Here is a 21,932-nt window from a genome sequence, read left to right on the forward strand (position 1 = left end):
TATTAAGTTCAAAAGAACAGCATTTATTTCTTAATCTTTTATAATGTCTTTATTGTCACTTTTGACCACTTTAATGCAATCCTGCTGAATAAGTGTTACATTTTTGTATAATAGTATTTAGATACTTCATCGTCTTATCATCTTACTGACCCCAAACTTTAAACCATTAACAATCTGCTGATGGATACCTTTGCTCACTTCTTTAATAATCAGCTTGGCCCTAGATAGATCAGCTAGAATTATGCCAGTTTTGTGTGCTGTGTGCATCACACAGTTCAAGAATGTTGAGTACCAGACGTAATAGAGATGGTCACTTGAGTTTACATGAGTTTATTTTTATATCTGTTGAGTTCCAGTATGGTTTCTGGCTCTAACAGTTTAGAAATTGCTGTGGTTTTGGAAAGGTCTCTGGTGTGTTGAACACAGATGTAACCTGTCTGCCATGATAACAGATAGAATGTGTGGAATTGTAAAGCCTGTTTCCGGCATTTTAAAGCGTTATTGTTACGAGCAAACAAGCAGAGGACACACAAAACAAATGCTATTGTGTCTCTGGGTGCCTCTTTTGTGTACCGCATATTTCATCTGTGATTCAGATAGGCCATTTCAGTCTGTACTGTATTTTGTTTTCCCTCTCAGGGAAGGTACCATCAAACCCGGCGACAGGCTGCTCAGTATTGACGGAATTCGTCTGCATGGAGCGTCTCACGCAGAGGCCATGAGCATCCTCAAACAATGCGGCCAGGAAGCCACTCTTCTCATAGAGTACGATGTGTCAGTCATGGGTAAGGACACACCCACTTCAACTAATCCCGCCCCCAGATAATACACCTTTATTTTGATCTAAAAAGAATTCTAATTAAATACATGAGGAAAATACAGATGGGATTTATCATAAAGGAGATAGCAATATTATTTATTCCAAGTTGTGTTGTGAAACTCTAGATGGCGCATTCCGAACTCAACACATAATGACATCATTATTCACATGGCGCAGCTGATTGGTTCTTTTTGTATCAGTTGCCAGTGAGCTTACTGCTCAACATTTAAATACTCGGCTAGTGCTTGCAGAATCCCTCCACCTTCCCCAGCTCCACCTGGACAGATCTGCTACTGTGTAATTTGATGCGTCATATATATGGGAGCTATTTCATATATGTTATACATGCAGCAGCAGTATGTCTTACATGCTCACAACTGCAATTTTTATTTTCAGTTTTTATTGTAATATTTACCGATGAAAATTGAATGAAATTTAGCAAACTCTGATTTTAATTTACATTTATGTTACTGTTCTTTTTCCTTCAAGAACTTTTAATAGTTTAATACTTGATCAAGAAGGTGCCCTTCGTGGTTTGTTGAAGACCAGCTGTTCTGTTGTGTTCTGGAACATGTGTTGAGGTCTAATGGTTCCAGCTGGAAGACCATTACATTAATTGTACACACATATCGAAGGAAAATGGCAATTACAGAATGTAGCATTTTAGCAATTTTGAACAAGATCACACAAGTATTTTATTTTATCCAGCATGTTTTTGTAGCATCTGTATATGTCAGAGAAAACACACTGTGGATAATGACAGAGTGTCAACGAGCTGAATGAGGTGCACAGAAACAAGAAAGAGGTTGACAGCTAGTGAGCTGAACTGAAATGAAAAGGAAATTCTCCTTATATTTGAGGTGGCCCATAGCTGTAACTCATCTTTTCAATGTATTTGTTGGGCTCTGACCCGGAAGTGACAGATTCTCATTCTGTTTTGCCCAGTGGAAAGGCACATCCTGCTTCACTGCACTGAAATGGCCTTCTATTTGAACAGCACTATCTGAACAGCATATAACGCAATCTACCCCACAGTGCCTGCTCGACTGTGTTTTTGGTCAGTGCCCTATCCTTCTCAGTTTAAGTCTTACTGTGTAACTTAAAGATCATTCTGTCCTGGATTTCTGTCTGAAATAATGCACTTTCTCCCCACCTAAAATAATTGATACCCTCTCTCCTCACCTCACACTCTTTCTTTCTGTTTTATCAACTCTCCTGCTCGGTGCAGTGTGTGTTCATTGGTGCAGAAGACTGAAAAGTGTGACTCATTATTGAGAATCAGCTCTTTTAAACAGTTTATTTCAATAAAATGATTCAGCATATGCCATCGTGTACTGATACATTATCAGGTAGTGATCTTAGTACGAGCTTGTTTGTTAAAGTGCTCATTTATGAATCAGATTTAAAAAAAAAATAAAAGATGATTCTCTGTTTAATAACTGATGAATAAAGTCACTGATTCGTAAACTGCTCAGAATAATTCAGACCAATTTATGAGTTTTTCAGTAAACCGGTTCTGATGATGATTTACTAAATAAATGATTTATTTATGATTTCACTCATTTAGTTACATCAGAATCATTTCAGTGAAAAAAAAAAAATTCTATTAATGAAACCACTTTGTTGGTATATGTGGCAAATACACATGATCAACCTAAATCCATTGCTGAATCTGCAAAGAAAAAAATCTTTCACCCTCATGTGATGTTCGCCATTGCATTGATTCCTTTTGAAATTACACAAATCACTCAACAGTGGTAAATGTGATTGCTCTCTTTCTGTCAAATACATAATCTATGATTGCTTTCAGTATACATCCAATAAAATATTCATATATGCACAATTATAGTCAGAAAGAGGCCAGCTTTATTTATGAGTCCATGACAGACGTCACTGACTTTGGCTCTTAGCGATCGGCTGCTGGCCAGCATTTTTCGTATCTCATTTGAATTATATTACGCATTATCTCAACTATTTGATACCACTTGCTCTGCTCCACAATCTTCCCTCGAGAAGGAACTAAAAATGGCTGCTCAGCTCTGCACCAGTGGACACATACAGTAACAAGGTTTGATTAAAACTAAACACTAGAGACCAAGAATGCATTGTGCATTCATCACAATTTACAGCCACCCTTCCTCCCATCAGCACACACTCCTTCAGCCCGTCATGGCAACACCAACGCTCCTCATGAGCTCCTCGATCAAGCACTCATCAGTGCGATGCGTTTAACGGTGGCACGTTAATCACCAAGCCTCTGTCACCCGGATGGCATGCATGTGATTGAACAATTTCCCTACCCCTGGTTTTATTAATGGATATTCAGTTCCTCATTGCTTAGCTGGTGTCAGATGTGTCTGCAAGGCTTGGAAGGAAGGTGAAGGAGGAAACCAGAGGCTGGAAAAAAGGGGTTTAATCAAAATCAACTGTAATGGCGGCTCAGTGAGATCACTTGGATCCCATTTAGCATGTTTACCTATCTCACAGTTCCACAAGAGATGTGCAGGTTGGTCATTTTGTCTACCGAGACAAGAATTTCCTGTTCAGTGATTCTGTTGGTGCCTTTCCACAATTTAAACCCTAAAATGGTATTAAATCAGAACAGGAAGTCTCAAAGACATTTACATTTAGATATTCTGTTAGCATATTGTGTTCCATTCAGTTTATTTCTTACATTTTCTTTACTTGGTCCTAAAAAGTTTAAATTTAGCCCGGCAGAATTATGTTATGTTCAGTTTATAATTTTCCAGTCAAAATTCCACCATACTGTTAGTTAATTTTGGCAAATGTGCATATAGTTAATGGACTCTTAATCATTGTTGAGTGCTTGAAAACAATCACAGTTCTTTGTTTCTTGGGTACTTGTTCGTATCTTGAGTTTTCACACTGATGGTTAACATTGTAAACACATCTCCACATGCTTGAGACTTTTTGAGTCCCACTTTACAGACCAAAACAGCATCTTTTAAACTAGCGCAGGAGTTTCCCCAGTGCGTTGGTTTTTTGCGGTGGCAGCAAGTATGTTTACCGCGAACGCGGGTAGGAAGTTGACACCCCTGACAGCTGACAGCTGTACACCCACTCTTACTAAAGACCGGCTGCTCCTTCTGTCCGCTCCACACACAACAGCAGGAGCTATTTCTCTTTGTAATGAGCGTCGGGTGAAATCAGCGCATGTTGGGAATGGGCTGGAAGAGCGGACGTGTGACACGTGTTTACATGTGGTGTTTCCTCCGTGCTCTGAAGACGTATGGTGTAATCGGGTCTTTTAGTGTGGTCCATTACTAACCTGAGATGTTAAATTACCTCCATTACACTTTAACAGGTCTAACCGCAGCCGCTAACCCTGATTCACAGTAATGAGGTGTGTGTACACGTGTGTGTGTGTGTGGGTGCATAACAGTCATCCGTAATGTTTTTTTTCTTCCAGGTGTTCGGGCACTTAAGCCACACTTACAAATGTATGTAATTTCATACATTGCATTAGAAGCAAAATATCATATTAAGTTGTTAGTATAGTGGTGTAAATGTGATTCTAAGTGGATGTATGAAGGCAATCAGTTCAAGTTTACACAGGTGCCATAGCAGACAAACCACATGTGTATTCACTCACCTAAATTTGCCATTAAAATAAAAGCTATTCAAGAATAGTCATATGAGAGTAAAATTGTGAAATAGAAATATATTCAGGGAAAAAATCACAATACTTATAATGCTGTGTAATATTATTTAAAGAACAATAATGCTCCATGTTATTCTGAGACACAATGCTAATTTAGTCTCATAATATAATATAATATAATATAATATAATATAATATAATATAATATAATATAATATAATATAATATAATATAATACTGTGTAATAGTATTGTGAGAAATAATGCTATCTAAAAAACAATACTTTAATCTAACAATACAACAATTTTATTCTAGGAAATGTTGACTTTTTAAAATGTTACTATTTTAATTTTGTTACATTACAATTTTATTCTTGTTTTATAATACTCTTTTAAACAACAAAACATGTATTGATTCTGTGTCTTTAAAATACAGGTTTTCTTACCTAATCCAGTGATTTAAGTTTAATTATGCATTCTATAGCTAAAATGTATACAGTCTTTAAAAAATAAAGGGTATGTATTGACATTAATGGTTCCACAAAGAATCTTTACCATCCATGGAAACTTTTCATTCCACAAAAGGTTCTTCACAGTGGAAAAAGTTTCTTGAGATTATTAAAATGTTCTTCACACTAAGAAAAAATGGTTATTTTAAGAACTGTTCACTGAAAGGTTATTTGGGGCACCAAAACTGGTTTCTTTTACGGAATTTCTGTGAAAACCCATTTTGGAACCTTTATTTTTAAGATTGTATGTGTTAAAATAGTCTTCATCTTTGTGCCAACTAAGCATTCAAAGCTTGGGGTTGGTTTATATAAATATATCATGAACAGTTTCAGTTTCACTGTGCAACCAATTTCTGGAGTGTACACCTAACCCAAGCTTTCTGATTTGCATGAATATACCAAAAAGGCAAGCTCTGCCACAGATTATGAGCCACTTTGTACCCCTATAATCTCCATTTTCTGAATGTAATCATTATTTTTTTCCCCCTACTTTATAGATTCTGTAGCCACAGCTTCAGGCCCGCTGCTGGTGGAGGTGGCCAAGTCCATGGGTTCCAGTTTAGGTCTGGCTCTCTCTACCTCCATGTACTGCAATAAGCAGGTCATCATCATCGACAAGGTCAAACCAGCCAGCATCGCTGATAGGTAATTACAGCTGCAATCATTTCCCACATGCATAGGAAGGCAACCATTTCGGTTCCTAATGAAAGAAGCATCATTGCTCATCATGTTTCCATTGTTCTGTGAGCCAGATCAATGCAATCGAGAGGAGAGAAATGTGCACTGCAGGAACCTGATGTCTGCTTTTGAAATTTTCAAAGTTTGAAATGCATAAAGCTTAGCAACTAATTATAGAAATTCAATAACTCATCTAGCCTTGACACCAGTAGAAAGGCCCGGAACAGTAATAAGGGTGGAGGAGTGCTGAGCAAGTGCAAACCTTTCCATCAGAACAGATTAGTACTTTGAAGATGATTCACAAATTTGCTCTTGGGAGAAACATTGGGTGGGAATTATAAATACACCTTAAACCCCTTTTCTATCAACAGGGTGCCAGTTTAGAAGCTCAATTTGGAACCATTATGTGTGTTTCTGCTGAAAAACAAAAAAGCACTGATTTTTTATATATATATATATATATATATATATATATATATATATATATATATATATATATATATATACTGTATACCTAATTTAAAGTTAATTACTTTGATTTGTGTGTGTGTGTGTGTGTGTATATGATATTAGGTAATAATAATTGTAGTAGATAATTGAGAAGAACTGCAACTCAGTGGATGTTTAGAGCTGAAAGAATAGGAAGTGATCTCATTGCTTTTGCAGGTGTGGTGCACTGCACGCAGGTGATCACATCCTCTCAGTGGATGGCACAAGTATGGAGTATTGCACACTGGCCGAGGCCACCCAGCTGCTAGCTAGCGCTTCTGAACACGTCAAAATGGAAATTCTGCCCCACCATCAGACAAGACTGGCCCTCAAGGGCCCTGAACATGGTAAGAAATCCATGCATACTCACTCTGTACTAAATTTACATAAAAAATGCAACGACTGCATTGATTTTAATGGGGATAGTGTATTTTAAGCATATAGGAGAGGTAATTCACTGTATCCCTGCTTGATTTCAAACTGATTTGGCTCTTTTAACCCCCTTAAAACACTCCATTAGGGCTTTCTCTAGAGCGTAAGACCACTAAAGTGATGCAGATTGGAAAACGAAGTGGATAAGTGCATATTTATTTAGAGAAGTACAGTTTTACTTACTCAGCATTTTATTTTTGGTCACATTTATTAATGAGAGCTGTTTTATGAAATGTTGTATGTCGTGAAACTTAGATCCCCGTACCTCTTTAAACCTCAATGCTCTGATGAGAGAGCAGAGACATCTCCTTAACGAGTTAATCAATTTATTGAATGTGATGGCATATGCATAATTGATGCCTACCATAACTCCTGCATGTCTTTGATATCAACCCTGTAGTTCCTAGATACAGTAGGTTGTCTGAATGCAGCGTTTGACATCTTAGTCCAAGGCCAGCTGTGACGGTTATCGTAATGTATTTAAGCATCTTTCCTGCAGAGATATCTGTAATGCAGACAGGGTTGTGAGAGGATAGTGCATCTTGCCTTGTGTCTCAGGCTGTCAGGGGTTATGTGGTGTTCAAGCGCTCGTTCTTATCACCTGACAGGTTTTTATTAGGCTGTGCACCACCAAATGCTATGATAACAAGAACTGAAGTCAAAAGTTTCGAGCAAAGATGCTTCTCATTGAGAATACTTTCTTACAACATTCAGTGTGTGGCCTGTCATGTCTTATCAGGACCAGGAAGCTAACACTTAAACTCAGGGACAGAGACTAGATTTATAGCATAAAGACATGGAAGGCCACACTAGAGCATATTTAAACACCAGACTTTACATACATATTTGAAATCAATGTATTGTGTCAATTTTACTTATATGGCAAGTGTGCATGTAATAAACAGGATAATGTTCATCCAGCCAATTGTTCTCACAGATTAAACCTGGCAAGGGTGATCAGGACCCCAAAACAAATGCATCCTGCATCACCCTGAAGAGTTGTATTCTGTGATTAAAAACCAGCGGGATGAACATGATCATTCTTATTACATGCCTACTTGCCACATAAGTAGACTTTTAGACCCAAAATATTGATTTGAGTTGAAATATTTAAACACAAAGCTCCTGCGAAGCAAAAATATTGTGTGTATTGCATAATGCAGTCGTACTGGATCTGTAATTACACTTTTCACTTTTCAGCACATAAATAAAGATGAGGACATGCATTGTTTTTCTTAACTGTTATCTCACAAAACAATTGTTCTAGCACTTTTCTTCAATTAGCCACAAGATAAACACTTTTAAAAATAATACTTAATACATTTAATTCTGTGATGGTGTATTTTGAGCAGTAGGATTATATCAAATATATTATATAAAATGTTTAAGCATAGTTGAAATTACAAAATGAACATTCAGCGAGGAGTACTTTTTACTTTCAATATTTAAGTGCATAAAAAAAATCAAATATTCCAACTACTTAATACTTCTATTAGAGTAATATATTATTATGGTGTGCGCACATAAAAAGCAAAGCGAATATTAATACTGTGTTACTCGCTCTAGATTACTCGGGATGTTTTTTGTGTCACTCGCACAAATAAAAAATAATAATGCTCTCCTACATTTTTTAGTTCACACCAACTTCGTATGTACTTTACTCACGCAAATAATTACATTCGCTTTTAGTGTGCACACAAAAGTATCTGTACTTTAACTCAAGTACTTGATTTATGTGCTTCGTCCATCTCTGGTACCCACATAGAAATACCAAAGCATCCACCCAAAACCATAACAACTGTATAGTGACATGCTAAAACCACTTCACAAACCACATATTACACTAGTTAGCTGATTACTCTGCGTTTGCTGCTGGTCTGCTTGGCAAAAAAAAGAGGTCAAAACACATCATATATGTAAGGCCCAGATGTTCTGCTGATGCCCTTCACTGAGTAAAAATAAATAAATAAGTAAATCCTATTGACGGATTTTATTATTTTGCTGAATGCCCACAAGGTCAGTGGCTGTACGACCTTTATGCTATGGACTTAACAAGAACATGGAATAAAGCCTGAGCACATAAATAAAAAAGAACCCGCACAGCATACTAATGCGTCCTGTAGCTCACTGTTAGGGGTTTTCAGAGGCCCCGCATTGGAAAACAATGAAGTGGCCTTCGGGTCAGCTGGTGGGAGGCATCTTGATTGGCTCTTAAGGGAAGGAAATTGAGTTTAGAGCACCATCCAAACGCATTGAGAGGACAGAGCTCACTCCTGATTCCTGTGTAGACCCTCACACGTCTACTGGCATGTCAGGCTTCTGGCATTACTATGCAGAGGCATGTCCACAACGCAGTTCACACACATGCAGACGTGTAGTCTATTTCCTCAGCTCAAGCAGATTTAGTGCAGTGAAGCGTTCAACACTAAGACACATCTAAATGTCAGCCGCTATGAAACTACAGACAGCTGGCTAGTGCCGGAAACGTCGTAGCACTAGACAGCTGGCTGACACCAAAACACACGTATGCAGCACATAGACGCATTCTACCTTGTCACCGCATACTCATGCATTCACAGCATCGGTTTGGTGGGTTTCCGTGGGCGGCAGTGTGTGTGTGTCACAGAAAACATCTGAATCTACTGATGAGAAAACAAATATTATCCCTTCAGGCCAATCCTTGCTTGTTTCTGTTGCAAACACTGAACACAATCTGTTCGCTGGACTACCATGTGCATGTAGTTTGTTGTAGCATATTTTGCAAGTGCACACTACAGAGTGTGTATTATAGACTATACATGTATGATGTGGTTGATAATATGACTAAATTCTACAAATACTACTACCCTAATTATGTTTTTATGATTTTAAAAAGTCTCTTATGCTCACCCAGACTGATTTTATTTGAGTAATATTTTGAAATATTATTGCAATTTAAAATAGCAGTTGTAATATATTTAAAGATAATTAATTCCTGTGATGACTGGGTGTGTGTGTGTGGGGGGGGGGGGGGTGTAATTGTTAGTTTATTGATTATTTAATCAATATTTATGATAAATATTTTAATAGCTGACAGCCCTATATAATCATATATGTAAAATTAAGTATTATAAATGTAAAATTATAAATATATTATAAATATTAAAAAGTGCATTAGAACTTAAGGTGAAATTGATTTGAGAAGATTTTCAATTTCCATTTCTTGATGCCCTTGGTATAGAGATTCTACATTAATGCCTGTAAACACAGCCATCATATTTTCATTTGCCCCTCTTCTCTTTATGATTCATGAATAATCTCTCTCTTTATTTCCCACACACACATAATTGTAGAGGTAATGGCTCTCATCTGTTCAGGCCTGATTACCTACGGTCTCAATGGATTCTTCACTGTCTTTCAACCCTGTGCTGCTGTTTGATGCTATCGTGATGATGGATCCCTGGTCTCCTGACTCACACAAAAACACACTCCTCCTTCACCTCTCACCGACTCTCTTTCCTGTCTAATCGCCTCTGCCCTCTAGTTTTCCTCTCTTCTCTCTCAGATTGCTTTTGTAATCTCTCTCTCCAGCCTGTGTGCTTGTGTGTTTGAAAGCACAGTAAACATACTGCTCAAATTAACTGTGTAACAGAAAGGAGCCGAAATAGAAAATGATCAGTGTCCGAGGCTTTGAGGTGGGGACTAGCTGTTGGTTAAGACATGTTTTTTGATTCTTTGTGCATGCTACTGCAGATATTGTCAGTCTGCTTGTCCAATATGAAAGTCCGAAAGTCTTGCAGGTGCATTTTTGGTGAGGTTTACATTTATTTGGACATACACATTCCTAAAACATTCCTAATAAAATTCCATTTTATTTTATTTTATGTATTTGTGGACCCATTAATTTTTTTTAAAGTAAAAACATTTTTCATTTGTGATATACAGAAAAAGTCATACAGGTTTACACGGAGCCCCGCATAGTAGGCTAAATCGTGTGCATGATTTACTAATTCGTTCCCTCGATTTGCTAAATCATGCACACAATTTATAAATCAAGAGAACGAATTAGTAAATTGTGTGCACACTTTAGCAAATCGAGGGAATTAAATGGTAATCGTGTACACATTTTAGTACATCCAAGAAACGAATGAGTAAACTGTGTGCATGATTTATTTATTTCTTTCTTTCTTGCATATCATGTGCAGGGCTTCGTAAGTTTAGACCAACAAACATTTTTAATTTAACTGAACTATCCCAGATTTTTCCCTATTATTATTATTATTATTATTATTAATAATAATAATATTAATAACTTCTGCTTGTCTTTTGTCCATATCTGTGCTTATGGTAAAAAATATATTATTTATGACATTGCTTGTTTCAACCTAGAATATGTCTTAAAGGTATAATTTGGCCAATTAATTTTTTTTTTTTTTTTTTTACCCATTTCCTTCAATTCATACAGGTTTGGAACAACATAATCTTTCACATTTTAGCTAACTATCCCTGCAACAAATATTTGGTATGTCTTGTTTTACTTGTGCTTGTTTTTGTCCAATTTTATACTTACTTTATGAAGAAAGCCAAATCACGAAGCAGACAAAATAACCTTTCGTTAAAATAACGGTGTTGAACTGCAGTAGGGCCATTTTTAACCATAGTAGTTTTGCTCCGTGGTCAATTGCAGTTTAAAAAGCCTTAAAAATGTCTCTCCTTGTATGTTTTATCTGTTGTACACTGGCATTTGTTTGGTGTTGTATGTTTCTTCCTGCTCACGTCCTCCCTCTCTCTCTCTCTCTCTCTCCTCTCCGTGTGGTCAGTCAAGGTGCAGAGGAGTAACCGGACATTGCCCTGGGAATCTGGAACCAACAACAACAGCAACTTCCTTCCCTATCAACACTATAACACCTACCACCCCGACCAGTCCCGAAGCCAGACCAAGCAAAAAACCTCTCCAAACAACCCCCGTAATGTTCCTTCCCTTCTCCTTCATCCTCATCCTCTTGTTTCACTCCTGGTTCCTCATTTAATATCACTGATAAACCGATTTATTCCATTCTTTTATGGGTGTTGGCTTTATCATTGTTTAATAAAAACTCATAGTCTCGTATATATTACTGAGATTTGGATATTTAATGCCACATGAGCAAAGAAAAAACTGTTGCCAAGTTGGGCAGTATGCAGCTTTTGCAAATGAGCAGCGACAGCCAGATTCAGTAACTATTGCTGAAGATGAAAGATGTAAAGTTATCTTATACTTATAGCTTACTAAGTAATAAAATAAGATAAAGAATCTTCAGCATTTTTTCAGTTTTTCAGCAACTTCAACCAAAGTAACAAAAAAACGAATGTAATCAGTTTAAGTCATACATTTTTGGGGAATCGAACCCACAACCTTGGCGTCCACAGGAATGTGATATGCAATACAGGACTGCATTCGTTCAAATTTGTCCTTCGTGTTTTATTTGATAAGTCTGTTTTTGTCTTTTTTAAGTGTGTTTTATTTGATCTCTTTGGAAACAGAGCAGAACTAATTTGTTCCCTGGCTGTTTCCTTGTCTCTTAACTATGCTGAGGCTAAAGTCTGTTTTTCTCTCTCTGCTGCTCTCTTCCTTCGTGTTACATCTGGCCTTTATTCTCCATCTGTGGGTGGAGCTGAGCTCTATTCTACCAGAGGCGAGAGCACATACCGGAAAAGCTCAGAGTCGCTGTATGAAGCCAGACAAGTGCTGAGCCATTCAGGGAGACTTGTGTGGTTTTTGTTGTTCAGAAGATACACAGTGAATCCAGAAGACAATTTTGTGATGCCATACTTTGGGGGATATGGAACATAATCCTTGTTAAGGAAGCGATTTTGCACTATTGACATTCTTGCAACGTGACCGGACCGTTTTATCCTTGTGCGGTCATGGGTGGACTTCAAAGTCTCAAGTACATTCTGGGACATGTAGTCAATGCTAATTGATATCCCGAGGCCTTAGTTTCCCTCTCTAATTGGCTGATAAGATGGGAAGATTGTCACTTGCCACAAAAGCACTTCTCATTTATGTCTTAGGTCATGCTTTTCCTCTTTCAGAAGCCTTACAGAGTCTGATTTGATTATACAGAATTACTATAAATTCCAGCCATCAGGGCTTTATCGATCTCTTTTGTTGGCGCTCTGAGCATTTCAAGGGCACTGTGAAGCTGTTAGAGATGACCTGTGCTTGTTCGTTTACACTGACAATGGTTTTAGCATTAAAGCAACTGGAAGTTGTTCATTTTCAGTGAGAGCTGGCGATTAGAGGAAACATAGCAGACTGTTTGTGAAAAGGGACACAGTTTACCTTTATGTAAGTGAGCAGTGACACCTTTTCATGCCAAGGACCCCAAAGTAGGTTGATCATTTTGTGAAGAATTTTATAAAATATAATAGCCATATAATTTTATTTATAAAGACCCATTTATACTGTGTGATAAAATGTCATATTATAATCTCATGCTATAAAGACAACATGCTGTTTTCTACACAATTTTAGAGTAAAAGTACTGTACTTTAAGTGTATATACGTAAATAATTAAAAAATATATATTTTTCTGTTTTAAAATATTTGTTAGATTTTAGATTTTAGATTTTTTTTACATTATTTTGCATTATTTTACATTTAAATATTTTTTGCAATTATTATATTATGTTTTGTATATTATTATAAATTATTATTATGTTTTATTTGTTTATATGAATGTATATTTTCAATGGATATTAAAAAATATTGTAAACATTTGTTAAAAAAAACAACAATTATTAAACATATAATAAATCTAATAAAATGATATATGTATATGTATGTATGGGTGTTTACCCAAGAATGAGAATTTGTCCATTTTCTACTCACACTCAAAGCATCCTATGTGTATGTGACTTTCTTCTTTCAGAATAATCCAATCGGATTCATATTAAATATTGTCCTTGCTCTTACAAAGCCTTTCAATGGGAGTAAGCAAATATTTATTGTCGTGCACCTGTAATAAAACATCCCTCACACGGCTCCGGGGGTTGAATAAAGCCCCCTGTAGCGAATCCATGCGTTTTTAAATAAATACCCAGATTTCAAACGTAATAAACACTTTTTTTCTCAGTTCTGCTTACTGTGGGACGTGGAAGACATCCAGACGGAAGACAAAAGATGTATGCGTTGTGTGTGCGTGCCCTGGGAAGTAAAGGAGCAAAGGAAACAAAGTTTCCTTACTTTAGCAAAGGAAAACCAGTCTCCTCCTGGGTTATTTCAAAATCCTCTGACGTTTTTCCTTACAAATCCTTGTTTTGTGCTTCTACTTCATGACCAGCGTTTTGTTTTGTTCTCTCTCCACACTCATCACTAACCACGCATCACTGGCGTACTACGACATCCGCTTGCACATCTTCCGGTTCCCCACAGTCAGCAGAAGTTAGAAAAAAAGTTTTGTGGCGTTTGAAATCTGGATATTTATCTTAGAAAAATGAGTGGATCACTACAGGGGGGCTTTAATCACCCCCCGGAGCCGTGTGAGGGACATCTTGTTACAGATGCGTGCACTTTATTTCACGTCTTCTGAACTGTTGACAACAAACACCTGCTTACCCCCATTGAAAGGCTTGGAAGAGCAAGAACAATTTTTCATATAAGTCTGATTGGATTATTCTGAAAGAAGAAAGTCAATTACACCTACAATATATGCTTCGATGGTGAGTAGAAGATGGACGAATTTTCATTCTCAGGTGAACTAACCCTTTAAATCATGAATAATCGCAACTTAATCACACCTCTTTATCTGTTTTAAATATATTTAGAATTAACACTTCAAGTTTTTAATACTATAATCAACAATATGGACAAATATGGACGCTTTATGCAAATGTATGTTTATTATTAGTGAAACCATAGTCAACATAGAGCTTCTTTCAAAAGTCATAGATTTTTTTTTAAATAACTTTTTAAATGTCTATTAGACACATGGAAAAAAGAACGTAGACATACCAGGTTCCCATTACTACCCTGAGCAATTTATTTACACATACCTGTTGTTTACATTATTTGCAGGACAGGGCAGCTCACTTCTTCTGAACATGCAAAATGTACATTTATTATTTATTATTAAATTAGTTTGTCTCTCTGTGCCCAGATACTGTATTTTGATGCAGCTAAATTCTCAAGAAAACTATTTTCATTTATATATTTTACCTCTTTCTGTTGTCAGACAACGGAATGAATATGAAATAGTGACTGAAACGCGATCCATTAAGACTACATAGCTCTTCCTTCCAAAATGTTTATCTGCACAAAAATCCTGCTTTATAACCGTCGTCTGATGGAATCAAATAATAATCACACACAAGATAAAGACAATAGCTTTGCTGTGATTTCAGTTATACTTGCATGTAGAATTAGAGAAGCAACATAATTGCTTAAACCTAAATCAAACATAAAATGCATGCTGACGTTAATCGCGCATTAATAAAATGAGTGCAGTTAAAATTAATTTGTGTTAACTCACAATTTTGACAGCCCTAATATACATATATAAAGCAACCAATGGTACAGCAACCTTTAAACCTCGAGCGTCTGAACTGCTATCACACATATGATTGAATTTTTTAAGTTAGCAACACTGCTAAAATCTCTTGCAGCACCTTTTCTCACCTTCACAGTCATGTCTCAGATTCTCCATTCAGGAGGGTTGTAAAGAAGCCGCGGGTACTTCAGTGCTGGTGGCTTCACATAATTTCCTGTCATTCCATCAATTCTTTTTAGTCACAGTCTCCTTTTTTATTGCTGGATTATAAACCCCCCTTGGTTATGGGAGTTCAAAGGCTTTTTCTATCTCTGGAAGATGTGTCCTTGATTTGCGTGAAAGAGCAAAACCCCATGAGAGTTGTTGTATTACGCTGTTTTCTTTTTCCCTCGAGACAAATTAGGCTGCATTTGCTGGACATTTACTCCTTGATGTTTGGATTAAGAAGAGCTTATCCTATACAATACACAAGTGGACCAGAAGGTCTCATTATGCTCTTAAAGCTGTACATGGTTTAATGGCGTTTTTTTTTTTTTTTTTTTAAAGAGAGAGGAAAGCAGAATGTCCTTTCATGTGCCAAGACCACACAGACTGTAAAAATAAGACTCCAATCCTGCCATGTTTTTAGTTTTTTTTTTTTTTTTTTTCGGAGTAGTAACAATCTGTCAGTGGGGAATTATTATTATTATTTCTTTTTTTTCAAGTGCTAAAAATGGCTTTGAAGCTCTTTATCTGGTCAGTATGAACTGTGATTTGGTTCTTCGTCGCTGTTCTGTGATAAGAAGTGGCTTTTAGGCATCAGGGAGTATTTTTAGAGATGTGCTTTGATGAAGACTTACCTCCGTTCACACAGTGTCAAAGACGAGGGCACAGTCTGTAGCACTTTAATGAGTTGTTTTGTGCATCTCCTCGACTGATGACACACTGTGGCTTTCGTTTCCTGCTCCTGTTGTTAGAAAACGTTAAAATACAGTGAGGTTCGAAAGTTCAGTCGAAAATATGGGATTTAAACATGGTTAAAACATAAAATGAATAGGTTCTAGGTCACTAATCTAGGTACATTTTTAAGATTGATCATATGAATTTGTACAGGTGGTCAGATGTTGTTCATATCTCATATCATGCTACAGATCAAGATCATGCAGCTCCAGTAAAGCAAAAGAAAGACATACCAAATACTATGACATCATGAAGTTTATGTTGGATTTCCACTCAAATTGTTGTTTTAAATGAGGAAAAAATATAAAATATAAACATTCAACCAAGCAAAATTGAACTTTATATGATATGAGGCTTTGAAATGAGTCACTGAGATTTGATAATGAGCGTTTTGCTAAACATTTCTCTCTCTTTTTCTTACACAGCTCTGGGTTCATCCTTCTCTCCCACTTCCATGAGTGCCTACAGTCTGAGCTCACTCAACATGAACACGCTGCCACGCACCATGTATCCCACAAGTCCCCGCGGCACCATGATGAGACGCAAACTAAAGAAGAAAGACTACAAGAGCTCAAGTACGTTTGATGCAGCCATGCTGATATCTAATAGGGATCAATCTTTTTCTTCTTATTATTATTGATCAAGTATGAAACATTCCACACAATTCAAAAAGAGGCCTCATTCTTAAAGTTAAAGTAACTTTCTAGCTTATTTTTAATTAAAACGAGATGACGAGATGAATGTAAGGTCAATAAATGATAACTTTGAATAGCTACTTCAATTCGATTTGAATTCCTCACAAAGTCCATTGTATGGACCACTTCTATGATGCTTTTTTGGTGCTTCTGCATCCTTTTTTAAAACTTGAAAGCTTTCACATGCAGTTAGATGCATTCTTTTCGAATAGCTTTATGGAATGCAACTGGATGCAAAAGGGTCTTGAAACACATTTGAAAGTACTATTTTTACCTTGTCGTGCCATCTTACTAATACCACAAAGCGAGCCAAAGACCTTCTTTTTGGCTCTGTATTGTAAACTGAATAAGTAGATGTTCTTCGTAGGTTTTTATCCTCTCTACTACAGATTTACCATCAGTCTTCTCCTAGTTCCACTTTGATTCATTTTTTAAAACCTTTCGTTTTTATCCGAATGGCTGAAGTAAACAGAAAAGGGCTTGGTTATTGATTTCCTTTAAAACTTCTGTAATGTATCAGCACCTCCATGCAAGTTCTAGCCAGAGACTGGTGCTGACTTTAATATTAGCTTTTGAATTATTATATCTGCCTTTGCCATTCTTTGTGCAAAACAGAAGTCAGGAGGTTGAAAGTACCGCCCATGATAATACAGAAACAAACCTTCATAAATTCCACATTATGCTAAGCACATGCAATTGTTCGAATAAAAGCTTGGTCAAGCCGCTGAAATCAACAAAAGCAATAAAACTCCAACATAAATGCATTGAGGTGGCTTGGTATTAAAGAAAGGACATACGTCTATTATTCTTCCTGTCTCTGGTATGATAGTCTGTCTTTATCTGTACATTCAGACCTCTTGCACATGGTTCCTATCCTTCCTCCATGGCTGGGCTCTGAATCTGAATAAGATCATCGAGTGTGATAGCACTTACCTGAAGTGAACACATTCAGCATTCTCTTCCCATATCTGAAGACGCCAAGCGAAAGAGGGAAATTACACCTCTGGCTACCCAGTAATTAGATCCTGAAAGATATTTCATATCCCTCAACCGAGCAGCGTCGCCGTCACCGCCTCTGCCGGAGATAATTACCCAACCACGCTTTCATACTGTGTAGGGCTGTTATCTGTGGGCTTCGTCAACAGGACCAATAAACAAACGTTGGCACTGGAAAAATGGTTAATCAGCTGCCCACACTACTGACCGTGTTCACGCTAACTTTTAGTAGCAGACTTGTTTTTAAATTTGTTTTTCGTTGCTGCTTGGTTATTTGCTGTAAATGTTAGACAAAGTGGAGTTTGGACACATGCTGTAGAAAACCTAATCTAAAAATAAAATTATGATATTAATGATTAATATGATAGGGGTGTCGAGATTCCTTGAATCAATTCGAGTACTCAATCTCAATTGCATTTTGCCTGTTTCGAGTAACCGGCAAAATACCAGAAGTGGCACATTCCATGGATGAGAATCCATGAAATGCATTATTAGACCATTGTCCAAGGCTGCACGATATGTGACATCCATGGCTCAACTTCAATTTTGCAAAGCTACGAGAATACTTTTTGTGTGCAAAGAAATCCAAAATAACATAATTTATTCAACAGTTCTTCTCCCCAAATTATCTTCTTCCAACATTTTGGAGAGTACCATGATGCATGTGTGTGCATTCCCAAGAACGTAATCAACGTAATCAGCGTAATCAGCGTTGTTTACATTCAGCATGCTTGCATTTTCTCCTGAAAGTATAGAAATAATAATAAAATAACAGTGGCACCATTAGAATTACAATAATGATTGTTTGCAAACAGATCTCCAAAGCACTTTTAATGCCTCATCTTGCTTGTCCTAAAATTATGTTAGTGGTTGAGCCAGAGGTTGACATTTTATATTGTTCGAACAAACATAGTGAGGATTTCCTAGCACCACAGATGTGAAATCCCCTAACAAATGGCTTGCTTAGTTATCTCATTTAACCGGGATTTGAGACGTTCTTTTAAAATGGCAAAACACTTCAGCTAATTTAACTGTCCATTTTTTATCTGGCTTTGAAGTGTTTAATTTACTATGACTAGGCTGCACTTGTTCTGAATGTCACGGTTAATAGCTTCTCCTACCGCGTTGCTCGCCGCTTGTGTTTGGCTAATACACCTGCTGCACAGAAACAGAGCATCTCATCTATTACACAAATTTATTTTCAGTTTAACTGCCATGAGCATGTGCATGGCCCCTTAGTGACGCTGTTTTGTTTTTTTTTCAGAAAAATTTCATGATGGGTCTGTGATAGCTGTATTGAGTCTTTCCTCAGCTATGATTTTACTCTTAACTTATGAAACACGCTTAGTCAGAGCAGCACGGTGATGATCATATCATAACATAATAGACAATATTTGCCATTAAAAAGGCAAATATATATAGGCTCAGGTGCCTCCCATTTCTCTTGATCATTGCCGAGATGTTTCTACACCTTGAGTGGAGTCCATCTGTGGTAAATTAAATACATGATTTTGAAAGGTTCTCTATTAAAGGCCTCACAGCTGATAATGCATATCAGAACGAAAACCAAGCCATGAGGTCAAAGGAACTGCCTGTAGAGCTCAGAGACAGGATTGTATCGAGGCAAAAATCTGAGGTAGGCTGAAAAAATATTCTGCCGCACTGAAGAGCCCAGTGGTTTCTATAATTCTCAAATGAAAGATGTTTGGCACAACCAGGACTCTTCCAAAGCTGGTTGCCCAGCCAAACTGAGCAATTGATGGAAATGGGCCTTGTCTAGACTGGTGACCAAGAAGACTGAGGATGGTCAGTCTAGTTGAGCTCCATGATCATATATGCAGATTGGAGAAACCTACAGAAGGACAAACATCACTGTAACACTCCCCTGATCTGGGCTTTATGACAGAGTGGCCAAACTCAATCCTCTCCATAGTGAAGACACATAAACACACACTTGGAGTTTGCAAAACAAAACCTAAAGGACCCTCAAACTGATTAACCTCAATTCTGAGCAGGAAACCAGCTCTGCTCATCACCTGCAGAGTACCATCCCAAAAGTAAAGTGTGCTGGTAGCAGCCTCATGCTGTGGGGCTGTTTTTCAGCGGCAGGAACTGAGGGACTCATCAGAGTAGAAGAAAAGCTCAATGTACCAAAATACTGAGAAACATAGTACCTAGTCCAGAGCATTCAGAACCTCAGATTGGGCAGACGGTTCACCTTCCTAAAGGACAATGACCCTAAGCACATAACCAAGGCACGTAGGAGTGGCTTAGGAACAACTCTGTAAATGTTCCAGAGTGGCCTAGCCAGAGCCATGACTTGAACCCTATTGAATATCTCTAGAGAGAACTGAAAATGGCTGTCAACCAATGGTCCCCATCCAACCTGATTATATTTATATTTAATATATCACATATTTACCTGTGTACTAAAACGCCAATTATTCCAGATATTTGAAAAAAAAAGCCTGACTGAACTTAGTGCCGAGTTCATCAGTGTTAAAATGATACTGTTTGCAGATTCTGATAACCTACACACAGACCTGTACATACCATCATTATAAGCTACATGAAGTGCATGCTGCTTTTTCTGTAATGCCGCCACAAATGACCAGTATATATATGTGTGTGTGTGTGAATATATAAGCAGTATGTAAGCAGTATGTAAACATTTAAACATATATATAAACATATATATATATATATATATATATATATATATATATATATATATATATATATATAAAAGCAGTATGTAAACAAAAACGTATTTGGACATGCTTGACTTGTTTTTTAAGATCGTGTTTTCATGACTTTTTACAAAAATGCTTGAAATCGTATCAAATTTAAATCAATAATTGTCCAAAAATGCTAATGAATGTAAGCAGCTTATCAGCAATCACCTTGTTTCAACCTGCTGCTGTGGAGCTCAGAGGGCAGAATTATTGTTCATTGCCTCACTGGCCCAAATTGAAAGCTTTAATTAAAGCTTGATTAACTTCATTGATGCTCCAAATGAGCCCTATTTGCATAGCACCTTGATTTCACTGTCCAGAGATCTCTTCACAGAGCCGTGGCAGTCGAATCAGGGAGTCCCATTGCCCAGGATCTGTTCTGACAGCCTTTAGCGCAAAGGCAAATGAGTGAGGATGGGTTCACTGCATGCAGTGCTGCTGATTCAGCATTCCCAGCCTTTGCTTGAGTGACGTCTTCTAGCATACAAAATGGCATTGGTTTGTTAAAAGTCCCTCCTGAGGCCTTTACTGTCACTGGCTCACAGGGACAGAATAAAGCTCACAGACACTGTTCGACACATCTGAGAGAGAGAGAGAGAGAGAGAGAGAGACGGAGGGAGGGAGATGCATGCTGCAAAGTCACCCATCAGACAGCAATGACACGTCTGGATGAGATGCCAAGCCATCTCCTCACACTGAGCGATAGCACAGAAGGTCACAAAACTTGCTGCCATTTTCCACTGTGCTTTTTACTAGTACAATTCAGTCTCCTGTTACTTTTTGTAAAGCATTAGATGGACAAATCCCATGTATTTTGTTTGTGAGACCTATTAGATATGATAAACTGTTATCTGAAATAAAATTAGCCTAGCATGAAAAGTAGCTAGTTCTAAAAATCTATTATTTTTCCTTTAAAAATGGGGATTTTGTTCACAATCTAATTGTTAAATGTTTTATTATTAATTTATTTATACACACTTTGTTGTTCATTTTGTCCATATTTTTTTGTACTTTTGTTTAATACTGTATTTTAATATAATATTAATGAAATAATATTTAAATGTTTATATACATTTATATTTATTATTAATATAAAATGTAAATAAATCTAATATTTAATAATTAATCACTTTAATAAAATAAATGTCCATTTTACCCACTTGGGATTTTACAGTGTGAAATGGATATATATCATATATTTTGTTCTCTTCTGGTTCTTCTTTTATTGCTAGAAATATACAAACACCGGGGGAAAAACTGAAAATATAATTATATAAATTTATAAGCACCTCTTATCACTCACTGTTTGTGAAAAAAAAAAAAGGAAAACAGAATTTTGTTCCCATTTGTGGAAAATGTTTACCGCAAGATCAAACACAGTCAATGAAGCGGTGAATGTGAGGGGAAACTATCTGTCTTGTCCACACGCCCCATAAACAGACATATTCAGTCTCCTCTTCTCCAGCTGGGGATACTCTAAAAAGCTTTCACTGATGCCTTTTCTAAAT

General features: G+C 37.0%; 1 protein-coding gene across 9 annotated transcripts in view; it reads left to right on the top strand.

The window, feature by feature from the left end:
* Positions 1 to 21,932, top strand: part of LOC113060508 (glutamate receptor-interacting protein 1-like) — a 244,521-nt gene that overhangs the window by 179,409 nt on the left and 43,180 nt on the right. For all 9 annotated transcript variants that reach the window (XM_026229508.1, XM_026229472.1, XM_026229490.1 and 6 more), the window contains exons 7-11: positions 640 to 785; positions 5,448 to 5,595; positions 6,295 to 6,464; positions 11,349 to 11,495; positions 16,424 to 16,573. In XM_026229508.1, the coding sequence (XP_026085293.1) occupies positions 640 to 785; positions 5,448 to 5,595; positions 6,295 to 6,464; positions 11,349 to 11,495; positions 16,424 to 16,573 (761 nt within the window). The remainder of the gene's footprint in view (positions 1 to 639; positions 786 to 5,447; positions 5,596 to 6,294; positions 6,465 to 11,348; positions 11,496 to 16,423; positions 16,574 to 21,932) is intronic.

The sequence above is a fragment of the Carassius auratus genome, chromosome 4, assembly GCF_003368295.1.
Source record: "Carassius auratus strain Wakin chromosome 4, ASM336829v1, whole genome shotgun sequence".
Classification (NCBI taxonomy): Eukaryota; Metazoa; Chordata; class Actinopteri; order Cypriniformes; family Cyprinidae; genus Carassius; species Carassius auratus.